The sequence below is a fragment of the Corythoichthys intestinalis genome, chromosome 17 (genome assembly GCF_030265065.1).
Source record: "Corythoichthys intestinalis isolate RoL2023-P3 chromosome 17, ASM3026506v1, whole genome shotgun sequence".
NCBI lineage: Eukaryota > Metazoa > Chordata > Actinopteri > Syngnathiformes > Syngnathidae > Corythoichthys > Corythoichthys intestinalis.
This window is the reverse complement of record NC_080411.1, coordinates 13,308,685-13,325,779: the sequence shown is the minus strand read 5'-3', so window position 1 is coordinate 13,325,779 and position 17,095 is coordinate 13,308,685. Positions and strand designations below refer to the sequence as shown.

The following is a 17,095-nucleotide window of genomic DNA, read 5'->3' as shown; positions in this document are numbered from 1 at the left end:
ATCAACCACTACCGTTCTTCCCCACATTGCTTTCCACGATATTTCGATTTGTTGGGCGAGGGATTTTAAGGCTTTAGCCAATTAAAATGAGGCTCCAAAGACTGCCAAAATTCTTTCTACTCATTTTACGCTGACTGTTAGCTCTATATATGGGTAAAATGGCATCATTATAGATTGAACGCGACAATGTGTGAGTGGGTCGTGCAGCGCATGTGTTAATTGCATTAAATATCTTAACGTGATTAATTTTTAAAAAATTAATTACAGCCGTTTACGCGATAAATTTGATAGCCCTACATTAAGCCAAAACTAAAGACTCTGGATGAATGTAAGACATTTTGTCTGTAACGTTAACTACAATTAGAAAACGATTAAAAAAAAAAAAAAAAAATTTAAAAAGGCATGTCCGATATTTTTTTGCCGATTCCGATACTTTGAAAATGACGTGATCGGACCCGATCGATCGGCATCAGTCGATCGGGACATCTTTAGTAATAATCATAATGAATAAATAAATCTGGAGTTATTCAAATCAGTCCAACACGATAGGGATGAACAGTTTATTCAGACACACAAATGAAGGTATGGAATTACTGCTCTGTATTCAATATAAAACATGATATAAAGAGGAAAAACATCCCATAAAAAAAACACAAATGAAGATCAAAAGTTACACACGAAAGTGCATTTTTAAAGTTTGCAATTATGCAAACCAGCCAATTAATGGCAGCCAATGAGATAACTGAGTGCCCTTTATGTAAATCAAATAATGATATTCTCCAGTTTCCTACATTGATTTATGTGCTATTGGAGATGCTCTGTTTAAGTGACTAGCTCCATGTAGTGTTAAAACTGAGAAGTGTTATAGAATGTAGGCTGAATTCAAGCTTCTTGTGTGGGCCATATGCAATAATATTTTCATAATTTGGTGCAAGCCAATAATGCTGGCCACAGTTTGGACAACCCTGATGTAAACTAAAGCCAATTCCGACCACTGTGTGGCACTGTTATGCTGGTCAGCAGTACTCATCGCTACTAGTGTCTCCCCTGCAGCCGGCATTGAGTAGTCCATTTGTGTTGCAGCTCCGTGTCCTCGTACGTTTCCCGCCGCTGCAGGCGGACCAAGCGGACCAACAGGACCAGTTGCCTTCTTGGGAAACCTCAGGTCGTTCGCCTGCATGAAGAAACAAATATATTGTGATCCCTCACTATTTCGCGATCCAAACGTCACGCCTTCAGTCCATATTTTTTTTCAATTAAAAAAAAAAAGGAAAAAAGATATATTTATATTTTTTAATTATGTGAATTTAAAAGAGATACAGTAATGTATGTAGTGTACACTCACCAGCCACTTTATTAGGTACACCTGTCCAACTGCTCGTTAACACTTAATTTCTAATCAGCCAATCACATGGCGGCAACTCAGTGCATTTAGGCATGTAGACATGGTTTAAGACAATCTCCTGCAGTTCAAACCGAGCATCAGTATGGGGAAGAGAGCTGATTTGAGTGACTTTGAACGCGGCATGGTTGTTGGTGAAGGGCTAGTCTGAGTATTTCAGAAACTGCTGATCTACTGTGATTTTTACATACAACCATCTCTAGGGTTTACAGAGAATGGTCCGAAAGAGAAAAAATATCCAGTGAGCGGCAGTTCTGTGGGCGGAAATGCCTTGTTGATGCCAGAAGTCAGAGGAGAATGGCCAGACTGGTTCGAGCTGATAGAAAGGCAACAGTGACTCAAATAACCACCCGTTACAACCAAGGTAGGCAGAAGAGCATCTCTGAACGCACAGTACGTCGAACTTTGAAGCAGATGGGCTACAGCAGCAGAAGACCACGCCGGGTGCCACTCCTTTCAGCTGAGAACAGGAAACAGGCTACAATTTGCACAAGCTCATCAAAATTGGACAATAGAAGATTGGCAAAACGTTGCCTAGTCTGATGAGTCTCGATTTCTGCTGCGACATTCGGATGGTAGGGTCAGAATTTGACGTCAACAACATGAAAGCATGGATCCATCCTGCCTTGTATCAACGGTTCAGGCTGCTGGTGGTGGTGTAATGGTGAGGGGAATATTTTCTTGGCACTCTTTGGGCCCCTTGGTACCAATTGAGCATCGCTGGAATGCCAAAGCCTACCTGAGTATTGTTGCTGACCATGTCCATCCCTTTATGAGCACAATGTACCCAACCTCTGATGGCTACTTTCAGCACAACCAAGAAGACCCAAGGATAATGCGTCATGTCATAAAGCTGGAATCCTCTCAGACTGGTTTCTTGAACATGACAATGAGTTCACTGTACTCAAATGGCCTCCACAGTCACCAGATCTCAATCCAATAGAGCATCTTTGGGATGTGGTGGAACGGGAGATTTGCATGATGGATGTGCAGCCCAACAAAACTGCACCAACTGTGTGATGCCATCATGTCAATATGGACCAAACTCTCTGAAGATTGCTTCCAGCACCTTGTTGAATCTATGCCAAGAAGAATTGAGGCAGTTCTGAAGGCAAAAGGGGGTCCAACCCGTTACTAGCATGGTGTACCTAATAAAGTGCCCGGTGAGTGTATATCTCATGTATATCCTGACCATCTATAAAAATATACATATACTGTATATACATATTTTTAAATTATACTTTGGGAAAAAACACCTTACATGTATCTCTTTCCAGTGCTGTTAAATCTGAATAAAAACATTGCACTCACCCAAAAAACAAACAAAATAAAAACCGACGATAACTGTTTGGAGAAAAATTTACTTTTAAGAGTAGTTTTACCAGACCATACTTTTTACTTTTACTTGATTAGATTATCGATGAAACACTACTCCTACCGCTACTTTGGGCGAAGCTTGCAGTCGGAAGTCCTATGATCACGCTGGTCTGTTCAATCACGTGGCGTCTTTAAAGCGCCGTAAAAATTTTCGACATTAGTCGCTGCCGTCAAATATTACTCAAACGTCGGGCTGCAGCTATTGATTATTTTACTAGTCGATTAATCGCTAAAGTAGTTAATTTGAATAATCGAGTAAAGGGATGAGGAACATAAAAAAATAAAATACCTGAGCTGAGCCTCAAACAGCATAAAAAAAGTAATAAATGATGATCCAAGTACAACAAAAGAACAATTGGCTAACTTACATCACAAAAGTACGCGAGCTTAAATACTATAAAATTCTAAAAGTAATTATTAAAATACTCTTATTAAATGGTTGAAACATATATTCCCACAAAAAACTGCTAAATATAGCAATAAACAAAATTACGAATGCATTAAAAAAACATTAGCTCAAACAAAAACCTTGCTTATATTGGTCTTAACAGGGAGCAGCTGGATTCAGACATGTGAAATGAGTTATGTCATATTCACTTTCACCACTAGAGGGCAGTGTGTCCACCCAAATTAATTAAACTACATGCAAACACTTTCAAAACAAACCATTACAACGCCACTTTAATTAGACGAATATTGGAAGCAGCAAAATTTAATTTGAATCTTTTTTCTAATCGAATTACTCGAGGAATCGATTACTTGTTGCAGCACTACTCGAAAGGAGGGATTTCAAGCTCTCTCACAGTTTTCATTTGGGGCAGATAGACCATAGACAACCAGACATATGGCTGTTTTAATTTCATGATAGGGACAATGTTTTCTCCACTAGAGGGCACTCATGCTTTTTGGATGGGTGATGTTTCATTTCTGTAAATCCTGGTGATAATTTTTGTGTATTTTCCTGGCCAAATATGGTCATGCAATATGTTATAGTACAGTATAATCATAACAGTTCATATAGATGACGTGCTGAGAAACAAAAATACCATTATTTCGAAAAAATCAGGCATTGTAAGCAGTTACTCATTACTTAGTATTCTTTTTCCTGAATATTTTTTTTTACTTGTACTTGAGTAAATTTTTTGGATGACTTCTTTTACTTCAGGAATATTATTTTGAAGTAACGCTACTCTTACTTGTGTAAAGATTTTGGCTACTCAACGCTAACCCTACCTCTGTTAGTAAACAAAGAGTCATCCTCTCACCTGTGTACTTTGCTTTGTCGCCTTTAAAGTTCTGGCAGGCCATGCCCTCAAAGAGGTGCGGGCACAGACAAACACACTTGCCGTCCAGCAGTGTGACGGTGCCTCCGTTGTGGCACGGCTTACACTTGCACACGCTGTACTCGGCCACGTAGTCCGCCGTGGCCCGCTTCATGTTGGTGATCCTCACATTGGCGTCGGCCATGTCCAAGGGAACCAGCGTATAAATAGGCTGCGACTGTGCGAGAAGTCAGACGTCGAAACTAAGTGGTCTCGCTTTTCCTTCTTACCTCGCTGCTTAGCAGTGCAGGGGCATCGGCGATGGTGCGAGCCCACGCCTGGTAGGTGCCGATGTCCATCAACCCGTCCTTGTTTAGTTTGGCCCTCATTGTCACGGCGCTTTCAAGGGTCCCTCCTTTCACGGACGTCATCACCTTATCCACTACAGCTTTCCCAGCGATTTCATCTGCAGGTGCAAAGAACAGACCTCGTAAATGGTTTTGGCCGTGAAGACCGAAACAGACAGTCTAAGCAAACCTTTGACATTTGTGGACACGTCGTTGCACTTGTCGTCTTTGAAGTGAGCTTTTGCGTCATTAACTACCTCTAAATTAAAGTCTACTGAGATGCCCAATTTGACGCATTCTTGAACTTTTCTCTCTGTCAGATCTGTACGAAGAAAAAATGGCACCATGAACAACAATCCAACGTACTGTGCGACGGTGGACGTACTTTTGGCCTTGATGGCGTCCTGGTTGAGAACATAGATGAGCTCATATTCTCCTCCAGATTTTCCGTTTCGGGTGTAGTGCGTGCCGTAGTCTTCCAGGAAGGCGAAGTAGATGCCCTTGTCGTACTGCAATGGCAAAGAGCGGGCGTGTGCCAGGAACTCGTCGGCTACTTGCAGCTCGCGAGAACGAAGCCTGTAGGTACTCATCTGGATTCTGCCCTTCACCCTCATGAAGCTTTTGTTCTGATCGGGAAGAAAAGATGGAGGGATGATCCGAATAGTACACGAGACTTCAATTTAAAAAAAATTTTCAACCTGTCCTGTCCAGCTGCTTGAATCTGAGTGTCCGATTAGTCTGAATAGCTTTAATGTATCACATGGGGGTATGGCATACTCCCATTGTGATAATTCAACGTACCTCGTTTATTAGGAGAAAGCAGCAAACAGGAAGGGTAATGGGTGGACAGGTGAAAAGAAAGCGAGACAGAAGAAGCAAAAACAACAACAAGACATACTGTACAGTGAACGCTACACTAACTATCAGTATGTTGGTACTATCATTAGCTAGTTGTATTTCCGGTTGACACCATGTGGGGGGGCCTGATGACCAAGGAGAGAGAGGAGAGGCGTGGGCCAGAAAGATAAGTTATTGGGTGGGGTGGCGTGTACACAAATCAGCCATGTTGCGTAGAACCCACTATTTGTGTGAATCCCTTGTGAGTGTGAGTATGTTGGCATCCTTTTCTATGCTGTCTGATCACCAATCCCGACACTGGGTTTTTCTACTGGAGTATGTTTAATTGCACCTAGTCATGCGTGAATCCCATCAGACTTCTATTTGTTAAGGAAAGTCTAGGTTCTAGGTGGTTCTAGAGTGACTCTAATTACGACCATTTCCTTTGTAGTTATTTACACTGACAACCTGATAGGTTATGGTTAATGCTAACATATGCAATGATTATTGTTTATGTTCCTGTTACCACTTTTAGGCAATGGCTAAATGGCCTAAAATATTGATTCTGGCGGAAGGACAGAAGAGGATGAGCTTGGGCGGTAGAACACATGTGTCAAACTCAATGCCAGAGGGACAAATCTGTCCAGTAACACTATTTTTATGAGCCACAGATACACAAATCATGTCCTGTAGGCTAGTTCAAGGAACTGAAAAGTCCGTACGTGGCCGTACTTTGCTCACTCTGATATATTTGAGTTGTTTCATTGTCTCATCCATACCCGTATAGCGCTGTCCAGCCTTTCTCGTTGTTTTCCAGCACATTGGTCATACACGGGACTTAGCATTCCATTTTCCTTTTAGAACTTTGTTTATGGTAGTAGTTGGTGACCCACGTATTTTTTTCCTAGGTGGTACTAGAGTGACTCAAATTATTATAATTTCCTTCTAGATATTTACACTTAAACCTGCTAGGTTGTGGCTAATGCTTACATAGACGATGATTATTGTTTATGTCCTGGTTACAACCTTTAAGCAATGGGAATTTCAACATAAATGGTCCAGCAACATAGTATGTAGACAGACAATATAGTAGTATTGACAGTCAGCCACTCTCTTCTTTATCTCGTATGAAGACGACATGACTTATCTCACTTGCTTTCTTGGTAAGGTCAGCAATTTCCTTGTAGTTCTTTACATTTAGCTTTCATCCTGCTAGGTTACGGCTAGAGATGTCCGATCACATCATTTTCAAAGTATCAGAATCGGCAAAAAAATATCGGCCATGCCTTCTTTTAATACATATATATATATTTTAATTAAATCGTTTTCTAATTGTATTTAACGTTACAGACATAATATATTACACTCATCCAGAGTCTTTAGTTTAGGCTTAAGGTAGGGTTATCAAATTTATCCCGATAACGTCGGTAATTAATTTTTAAATAAATGTATCACGTTAAAATATTTAACGCAATTAATGCATGCACTGCACGACCCACATTGTCGCGCTCAATCTGTAATGGCGCCGTTTTACCTATATAGAGAGATAAAAGGCAGCGTAAAATGAGTAGAGTGAATTTTGGCAGCCTTTGGAGCCTTTTTTTAATTGGTTAAAGCCTTACAATCCCTCTCCCTTCGATTAGAAATATCATGGGAAGCAATGTGGGGAAGCAAGGTAGCAATTGATGTTTTTCTTAACACCTTGTGTTATTTCCCAACGCAGAGAAGATATATCAATTGGTAGCACTACGCACAGTCATGGTTCCACTTCCCATCATGCATTTGGGCATGGCTACAGTATCATTTACTGAAAGCTCAACAAATACATTGGATGGCAATATTTAGTCACAATATACAAAGTCATAAGTCTTTCTATCCGTGGATCCCTCTCACAGAAAGAATGTTAATAATGTAAATGCCATCTTAAGGATTTATTGTCATAATAAACAAATACAGTACTTATGTACTGTATGTTAAATGTATATATTCGTCCGAGTTTTATTCATATTTTTCTTAATGCATTGCCAAAATGTATATGATCGGGAAAAATTATCGGGAATGATTGGAATTGAATCGGGAGCAAAAAAAAAAAGCAATCGGATCGGGAAGTATCGAGATCGGCAGATACTCAAACTAAAACGATCGGGAACGGATCGGGAGCAAAAAAACATGACCGGAACAACCCTAGTTACGGCTAATGCTAACATAGGCAAAGATTATTGTAAATGTGCCTGTTATAACCCTTAAGCAATGACTGAACACAAATGGTCCACAGCTTATGCAGATAGACAAATATTGTATTATTCAGTCATCTACTGTATCCTTATCCCCTGCGCAGATGATGCCAGACAGATTAATTTAATTACAGTATGTCATTGTTGTGTTTTAGAAGGTTGTCGATTGATGGTTTTCTTATTGAAAAACACAATGTTTTTGTTACTTTTTTGTGTCATTTGACCCTTGTGGGTCAGTTATGGTCTGTGGAGGTATAATCCTGGAAGGATGCACAGACCTCTACAGGTTAGATAATGGTACCCTCACCACTATTAGGTATCGGGATGAAATCTTTGGACCCATTGTCAGAACCTATGCTGGTGCAGAGGGGCCTGGGTTACTCATGGTCCATAACAATGCCCTCATGTGGCTTCAAAGGTCCGCAGTGGGTGATGGGTTTCATTCCAACCAAACGAAATGAATACCTTTTCACCAATCTGGTGTTTTACAAGTATATTCAGTTGATTGCTGAGGTGCTGCTTATAGCAGACACCTCAGAACTGTCGTTGACAATAAAGATTCTATTCTATTCTATTCTATTCTATTCTATTCTATTCTATTCTATTCTATTCTATTCATCCATCATCTGCCGCTTAATCCGGGGTTGGGGTCGCGGGGGCAGCAGCTCTAGCAGGAATGCCCAGACTTCCCTCTTCCCAGCCACTTCAACGAGCGCCTCCGGCGGGATCCCAAGGCGTTCCCAAGCCAGCCGAGAGACATGGTCTCTCCAGCGTGTCCTGGGTCGTCCCAGGGGCCTCCCACTGGTGGGACATGCCCGGAACACCTCTCCAGGGAGGTCTCCAGAAGGAATCCGAACCAGATGCCCGAGAACCTCAACTGGCTCCTCTCAACACGGAGGAGTAGCGGCTCGACACGAGTCCTTCCTGGATGACCGAGCTTCTCAGCCATCTCCTAGGGAAAGCCCGGACACCTTGCGGAGGAAACTCATTTCGGCAGCTTGTATCCGGGATCTTGTTCTTTCGGTCACGATTCTCAGCTCCTGACCATAGGTGAGGGTAGGAACTTAGATCGACTGGTAAATTGAGAGCTTCCCCTTTCGGCTCAGCTCCTTCTTCACCACTACGGACTGGTGCAGATTGCACATCACTTCAGACGCTTCACCGATCTGCCTGTTGATCTCCCGCTCCCTCCTATACTCAGTTGTGAACAAGACCCCAAGATACTTGAACTCCTCCACTTGGGACAGGGTCTCATCCCCGACCCGGAAAGGGCACGCCACCCTTTTCCGGATCTCGGATTTGGAAGTGTTGATCTTCTATTCTGTGCTGGATCTGTTGGAAAGACCCAGACCCACTGTGGCCCTTTGTCGAATCGGTTTGACACCCCTGGGCTAGAGTATGCAAGCAGTTCCCAGAGGATGAAGGATTTGATACCCTTTGCCCCTATGTTCACCTGACCTAAACCCAATAGAACACCTGTTTCTATTTATGTCTCATCCTGGAGGAGATCCTCCAGAACACCATCCGTCGTCTCATTCGGCACATGCCCGTGACGTTGTCACACATGCTACTGAGAATCATTTTGAGTTACTACAATGACATTTTGGTCATGATTTTTCACTTTCAGTTATGGGATGTCTTGATGATTTCCCCACTCGAAGGTTATCATTTTCTTGTCTTTTTTTATTTTAGCAGTGTATTTTGAGCGTCATTAAGGAAAGAGTAAAACATATCTAAAAGCACTCGTTTTATCAAGATTATTTAGGTGGGAGTCAATTACCCGGATGTTGGCATACTCGGACACGTGCTTGATCATGGTTTTCTTCTCGTACTCGTATCCTAGATTCGCACTGACAGGCTTGCCGGACATGGACTCTTCGCTCGGGCTGAACTTGAAGGAAAGTCCCGCGTCCACCTTCCCACTCATCTCTCTCAAGATTTCCTTTAGCAGGCTGTGCGTGTCCTCGTAGATTTCTTGGGAAACTGTTTCCTCTGCTCGCGTCTGGAGATTTGAAGCGATCGGTTATCATCATACTCAAGCGTTTATCATGTTTCAGACTCACCTCATAGTTGAGCACCCCGACATTCCACGGCAGCCGGTCGTACTTTCCGCTGTACGGATTCCTGACCCGATCGCATCGACCGTTGAAGTAATCGTTGTTGAAGGGGTTCATGCGAGGGTCCGAGCCTAAAATGTTGATTCTGGTGGAAGGACAGAAGAGGAAGAGCTTAGACGGTAGAACACAAGTATCAAACTCAATGCTAGGGAGACAAATCTGTCCAGCAACACCATTTTTACGGGCTACAGTCAGGTCATTAATGTCTGGTAGGCTAGTTCAAGCAACTGAAAAGTCTGTAAGTGCCCATATTATGCCCACTCTGATGTATTTGAGTTGTTTAATCTCTCAGTCTTACCCGTATCCGGCCGTCCTGCCTTGCTCGTTGTTTTCCAACACGTTGGACATACACGGGCGCCGTCCGGGTTCGCAGTCCTCATCGGAGCCATCTTCGCAGTCGTAGTCTCCGTTGCATGTCAGCCTCTTTTTGATGCAAGAACCTGCGTGTAGACAGTAGAAAAAAAATAGCTCACCACTCGCTAAGGAACTTTTTTCAAAACACATACTATTTTGAAAGAATAAAGAAAATAGTCATGCTTTTGAGATTTAGATTTTTTTTATTTTTTTTTTATTTAGATTAAAAATTTTTTTTTTTACTTATTCTGTTATTTACTGCAATGTGCTCTTTTTGAAACTCCCTAAAATGCCACAAGATGGTGCCAAAGTCCTAACTTGTATAAAAGTAGTCCTTTGGCGTCATCTTCTCGTATGTCAAAGGCTGCGTTCAGACTGCAGGCATCGGATTCCTCCTCAAATGTGATTTTTAGATTCATCATAGGCGGAGTTTGACAGGGGTGGCACAACATGTTGAGGGGAATTCTAAATCAGGCTGCATAGGCAATACTTTTTGCCAAGATCGTCATCCATCTAATATGGTACGCACGCCGGTGTCGTGCCAATGTAGTCACCCCAGTCAAAAATTGTATCCCTGGACGGAGTCGTATGGAGGGAGATTTGTGTCTTTATTATTCAATCAAAAAAAAGTTGCTTCAATCAAAATACATATTTTCAACCAAAAAAAAGTCGCTTCAATCAAATAATAATTAAAAAAAAAACGTGATTGAATGCAAAAATAAATTTGAAACAAAAAAAAAATGCACGTGAAAGCTATTTTTCTTTAGTTTTTTTTTTTTTTGATTGAAGCAACTTTTTTAATTGAAGTAATGTTGATTTGTGTTTGGGCCATTGGGACATTTTTGTCATTATTCAGTCAAAAAATAAGTTGCTTAAAATATATATATATTTTTTTTTCAAAAAGAAAAATAACTTCAGTCAAAAAATGAAAAAATTCAATGATAGTAAAAGTTTTTGAATGCGACAAAATATTTGAGTTTGAAAAATTTGTTTGTTTGTTTGTACACTTAATTTTTCATCGAAAAAGTTTTCTTTGATTGAAGCAATCCTTTTTGTGTTTGGGCCATATATATATATATATATATATATATATATATATGTATGTATACATTTTTTGCTGAAATTTATATGCAAAGCAAATGACCATCTAACTTGCTAGTCACATGATCTGTTCGAAAATAATTTTGACCCATTATAAAAATATATTAATTTTTTAAATATATTTTTGTTCATTTCATCCATGTTTGTTGCAGTTTTATTGCTTTACGACTTTTATATATATATATATATATATATATATATATATATATATATATATATATATAGACCCTACCCACCGACGTCACAAAACCACGTGCTCACTGTGTTGTTCTGCCCACTTGTCCGTCATTTTGTCTCTGTATTAGCATTGTTTTCAATTGATCGAGGAATTTAAAATGCATTTCATGGAAGACCCGGTGCTTTCTGATGCCGTAAACTCACTGGATGTGTTGCATAAAAGGCGTTATGTGGAAAAGCTTCGTTCTATACAGTCGCCAGATCCATATTTGATGCCCAAATCGATGTTTTTCGACCCACTGTCTTCGCCCTGTCTGCCTGACATCTGCTACGCTGATATTTACAATTATCTTGTCCACACAAAATCAGCCTATTCCCACGAAAATTTGAAAAACTTCAAGAGCTTGGAGGCTTATAAATACTTCGTTGCTGGTTGGGTGAAACAGGTCCTCGTTCGGCAGGAATCTATCTTGTGCTTGGAAAGGTGAGTTACGAAATTTTCAATTCAAAATCTTTTGTTATTGCTAACATCCACTGTCAAGTCTAATGTATTTCATGTCGTTTGTCAATGGAGTTAAGGCTTTTAATGTTTATATGGTTTAGCGATAGCACTCTCACGACATACATACGTGTATGTTGTCGGCGATTAGCCTAGCAATGATCTTAATTGTGGTTATTTGTCAGCCCCGTAGACGAGGCCAGTTTCTTTCACTTGGTACCAGCTAAATATTATTCAAAAAATAACGATGGTGGAAGAAAGGGAAGTCACAAACATCTTGAATTTGAAACTATGTCGTACTACGTTGTATGTTGTTGGCGATTAGCCTCGCAATGATCTTAATTGTGGTTATTTGTCAGCTCCGTAGACGAGGCCAGTTTCTTTCACTTGGTACCAGCTAAATATTATTCAGAAAATAACGATGGTGGAAGAAAGGGAAGTCACAAACATCTTGAATTTGAAACTATGTCGTACTACGTCGTATGTTGTCGGCGATTAGCCTCGCAATGATCTTAATTGTGGTTATTTGTCAGCCCAAAACCCTCTAAGTATATCTTAAATGCATCTTACCGGATATAAAATGACTACTACATAGTCTGTGGTGATTTTTTGGTGCCCAGTTTTCACGTCGAATTGCAGCCGTCCATTTCGGTCTCCTCTTTGGATCCCTGGGAATACGGTAAAACTTCAAGTCTCTCCTTCCATCTTCTCTGTTAGTGCAACCAACAGCCACACACGCCTTCACCATTTTGATTATTAATGTTAAGGAGCAGAAAAACACGCCGTAAATAGGAGAAATGTACGTAGCCGTAACAGGTTAACACTATGTTTTGACGGACAAGTGGGCGGTACCATTCAGGAGAGCGGAGTTGTGACATCACGTGGGTAGGGTCTATAGGAAAGTCAATTACATGCAATGACACTTTTCGACCACCAGGTCTGTTCAGAATGGACCACATTATTGACACAGGTTGCTGTGGCAACGGAGGACAACACGGACAATCAAAACCCATCTGAGCATTCAGACTGAGAAGCATCTTGTTCATATCTGACATAAAACTACTTCACTATGGGGTTTCAATCCGTCCCACAAAAATCTGACTTATGTGATATTTGACTGTTCAAACTACAAAATCGGATTTTGGCTGCCAGTCTGAACAACGGCAAAGAGATTGTAAACAATGTTATTATTCAAAGGTTAGGGTCAGAAGAAATCATCTTAAAAAACATTTATGTACCTGATTCGCACTGGAACTCTGTGTCAGAGCAGGCAGGACGTGGGGGTTGTTGACACGCTGTTTTGTTTACGCAGGACTCCCGCTCACCTATCGAACCCTGGCATGATTCGCCACCGAACTGTCCGAACACCATGATGCTCCGAGAACGCCTCTGACATCAGAGAAAATCAGATTTTGGGTAAAATGTAGTAATTGAATCAAAAAACGGTGAGTTTAATACCCCAACAAGTGATTTCAAAATGATTGCAGGCCATATTTTTGTACATAAGCAACACTACGTAACTTTTCAACCTTAATAAAATATTTTCATAACATTTGTGATGTTATGTCAACTGACAATTAGTTGAATGACAACTCTTTTATATCTTGAGAAGGTCTGTATTGCTTTCACCTGCACTAATTAACTTTGAGGAGGGTGGCAGGAACGCTAACACACAAAAAACTACAAAAGTGCTGACTGCTTTACGGCATACATCACTTCCCTTTTTTCCCATTCATTCTAAAGACAGGATTTTTCATCCAAATTCTGCAAAATGGCTGAGCAACAAAAGAGACAAAAAGTTTTGTCCGAGGAGGGGAAAAAAAGGAGGCTACCAGGATACTCAAAAATAAACATTGGCCCGGCTTTCACTCGCTGGCGTGACCCCCCCTCCCCAACTAAACTCGGGGGTCAGTCACACCAAGCCACACGGTTGCTAACCGTCATATGCTATTGTTTAGCCACAACGTGATTCATTACCTTATTACTATTCATCCGTCACACAGCCGCTGGAAACAGAAATGTTGTTTATTCCGTCTGCAGGTGACCGGGATATGGTGATTTTACAACACTGTGCGGGTGTGCGCTGGTCCTCATTGGAAACGCAGTCTTGGCAAAACACTACCGCTTTTGTCCACCGGCGTCGCTAATATCGACCAAAACTGAAACGTTACCTAGTGTTGCTTTAATAATGAAATTAGATCTGAATTACTCTTCCTTTCTGAGCTGCGTTGGCCCCGCCCACTAAGAATTTGTCCAAACAGAAGATGATATCCCACCCAGAATGAGCTGCAGATTTTTGCAACCATGCTTTCTATAGGCTTTCTATTCTGTTGTTGCTGTTTTGTTCTATCATTTTGTCAACATGTACTAGATAGCATGATCAATTCTGGTTATGACATCACAACCAGAATAGCTGAAAAAAAGTAGGTGTTCCATGATTTATCGATTTGGAATGGAATAACTAAAATGGTAAAAGACACACAGAACTGAGTGCTAAATTTGTTTTCTACAAGGAAAATTACATTCGTGCAGTAATTTTTTTTGTTGACATGGTCTCTTCTTAGCACTTTTAAAATGGACTCACTCTGGTTAACGTGCACGGTTCACATTCGCCCCACTCGGACCAGCGGCTCCACACGCAGTCTACGGCGGGCGGATCAGGAAGTTCCACTCCCCTAAAAAGGGCAACATGAGCGACTGAATTAGCTTGGCAACGTTTTCCCCTAGGAGGAAGTGAAGAATTACGTTGGTTTGTTATCGCCTTTAATCTGCTGTTTGGAGAACATGTTTGTCTTTACTTTTGTATGATTGTTACATCAGTTAAAAGAGTTATCGTTACGATTTTGGAAGAGTTTAGGAACACATTTATGAGAACTAGAAAATGCGGCGGGATGCTTTGCTCTCACTTCCTGTAGATTTTGGTCACTTGCAAGTAATTTTGGGGCATTTTCAAGTTACGCACTTGTTAAATCATTGGCTGCCTTTGACGGGGTTAGACATCCAATTCATTTGGAGAGAGAGGGGGTGAATGAACATGGACATCTAGCCCTGTCAATGGCAGCCAATGAATGCACTATAAAGTTTTTGATGGTTTTTCGATTTATCAATTTTTGCTGTGGGGTTTTGTTTTGCAGTTTTTTTGGGAATTTGCAGTTTGTTTGTTTGTTTTTTCCTGTTTGTTTAGCGTTTTTTAGGATTTTTACTTTTTTTTGCAGTTTTCCAATTTTTTTCTGGATTTTTTGGTGTTTTTTTTTTTTTTTTTTTGTGCATTGATTTTAGGGCATTTCTGAGTCACTCCCTGTAGTTTTTTGGGCTTTTCAGATCTCATTCAGAACTTCAAAACTCATCAGGTGTGTGTATTGCCTCATATCGAGCGATACGATTCGTACCCCGATTCGTAGGTCACGATTCGATTAGATCCCGACTAACCCCGATACTACACTTGAAGATGACTATTGTGATGTTTGTGTATCACTTTAGAAAAAACAAATCAACATGTACATAACTACATTTATATCAATTTATCCCTGAAACCTCATCCAGCTCGTAAGTAAAAAGGTTTTATTTTTTTATTTTTATTTATTTTTTTTGTAATGTTTGAACAACATATGGCTTTCATTATAACATTTTCTCTTTTTTAGTCCAATGCTGCTTTAGTCAGGGGTGAAAGTGGGCCAGAACGGTCAGGAACGCAGTTCCGGTATAAGATTCAGGGCAGGAACGCAGTTCCGGTATAAGATTCAGGGCCTGAATGCTGTCCCGGTACAGGGTGCTTTGATTCCAAAAATATGATGGCAACTGTCAAAACGCTATGTAAAACAAAAATGCTCAGCTGCCACACATGCATTTCATCTCCAAGAAGATAACAATCTACCTACCAACATCAGATTTACATACAAAAGTGTTAACAACAAGCATAATAAAGTGCTTGTGTAGCATAATCCGTTTCCACCGATATTTATTATTCATTTATTTATTCCACGGACGGCATAGAGGTTTCCCCAGCTGCTGCAGTTATTCGAGTCTGACGATGATGAGTCACGTCAATATGCGAATGCACGCAGCAAAGCAAAATGCCTGGATGCTTAGAAAAAAAAAAAAAAAAAAGAAAGCAAAAGTAAATGTTTACATTAACTTTTTAATATACATCCATGAGATTTGGCATTTAGTATGTGAAGAAATGACGGAAAATAAAAATTAGGAGATGGAGGTTGGGGTTATTGCTGTTTTTGTAAAATTTTATTTTACAAATCATTGAAAAAATACAATTTTGAATGAAAATCAGTTTTTGTATGTGTTATAGAAATAACTGTGCCAAAACAGTTTTTTCTTTGCATTTCAGTAGTTTTAGGAGGTTCCACCCCCGAAAAAAAGGAAAATAAATAAATAAATAACATTTCCTGCTCAGTGGCGACATTCACGTTGAGGAGTTCCGGCAAGAAATTCTAGCCACTTTCACCCCTGGCTTTAGTCCAAACATGTTTAATTGCAGTACTCTAAATACTCCATGCCTCTGTTTTTGTAGCCAAAATGAGCCCAAATTTCAGACTTTTAAAAGGACTAATCCGAGCAACCACTAGAGGGCAACGTACACAAATCTCTACTCGGATTAGTCTAATGTTGTTGTTACTTCAGCAGACTGCAAGGCAATGCTGCTGCACGCTGCCAACTACTGGACGGGAGAAAAAGTGCAGCTACTGAATTGTTTCCACCAAAAACATGTAAGGATCAATATAGACGGATGTTGAATCGGTACCAAAATTGCGTGAAGTAATATTGTGATACATCTCAGAATCTATTTTTATAAACACCCCTACTACCTATTGTTATCGGGTCATTTGTAAATGAATGGGCCATTGGAAATAAATGGGGATGTTTTTGCCAAATTTAGTTGCAAACATGTTTTTGACAAAAACTGTATAACTTTTGTGCGCCTTGATTTTGAAAGAGTAAATATTGTGACTTGGTTAACAAATGTAGAATGAGATACATTTTGAAATTTGAATTTTTCAAAAGTTTTTGACGTTGGAAATGAAAGCGTCTTTTTTTTTTTTTTTGCCCCCTCCCAAAAAAAAATCACATTTTAGTCGCAAGCTCAAATATAAGGGTCAAAATCAAGCCTGCGTGCGTGGATTTTTGGAGCATTTCAAATTTGGAACGACGAGAATCGGTCGACAAGGCAAAAAAAGAATATAATATGAAGTAATACAAAATCATACGTACATTCCTTCTCCAGGAAACACCAGCATGAAAAAGAGGCCAAACGGAACAGAAAAAGCAATCCTCATTTTGAATTTGCAGCTGAAAAAAACTCGAATCTACTCAAAACCGTGGGCCAAACGGACTTTTAAGCCGTCGCTCTGTCAATGATTGCCGCATTGCAAAAAC

At 40.3% G+C, this 17,095-nt stretch overlaps 1 protein-coding gene across 2 annotated transcripts; it reads right to left on the bottom strand.

Annotated features, from left to right (window-relative positions):
- Positions 1-546: 546 nt before the first annotated feature.
- c9 (complement component 9) lies at positions 547-17,095 on the bottom strand. 2 transcript variants are annotated; one of them, XM_057819252.1, is made up of 11 exons: positions 16,931-17,095; positions 14,292-14,382; positions 12,946-13,096; positions 9,875-10,016; positions 9,523-9,661; positions 9,240-9,461; positions 4,774-5,014; positions 4,579-4,710; positions 4,332-4,507; positions 4,045-4,279; positions 547-1,174 (listed from the first exon to the last, which is right to left on the bottom strand). In XM_057819252.1, exons 1-11 carry the CDS (start codon positions 16,993-16,995, stop codon positions 1,017-1,019), a joined length of 1,752 nt encoding a protein of 583 aa, XP_057675235.1. In that variant the 5' UTR covers positions 16,996-17,095; the 3' UTR covers positions 547-1,016. The 2 variants fall into 2 exon arrangements, with proteins under 2 accessions (XP_057675235.1, XP_057675236.1); XM_057819253.1 differs by lacking the exon at positions 14,292-14,382 and having other exon boundaries at positions 16,931-17,049.

Excerpts from the sequence above, each read along its gene's own strand:
- c9 (XM_057819252.1), bottom strand. The coding sequence starts at position 16,995 with ATGAGGATTGCTTTTTCTGTTCCGTTTGGCCTCTTTTTCATGCTGGTG. Across the intron at positions 9,462-9,522 it reads TCGGGGTGCTCAACTATGAG|ACGCGAGCAGAGGAAACAGT; the intron begins GTGAGTCTGAAA and ends TCAAATCTCCAG. Across the intron at positions 5,015-9,239 it reads CCGAGTATGCCAACATCCGG|AACAAAAGCTTCATGAGGGT; the intron begins GTAATTGACTCC and ends CTTCCCGATCAG.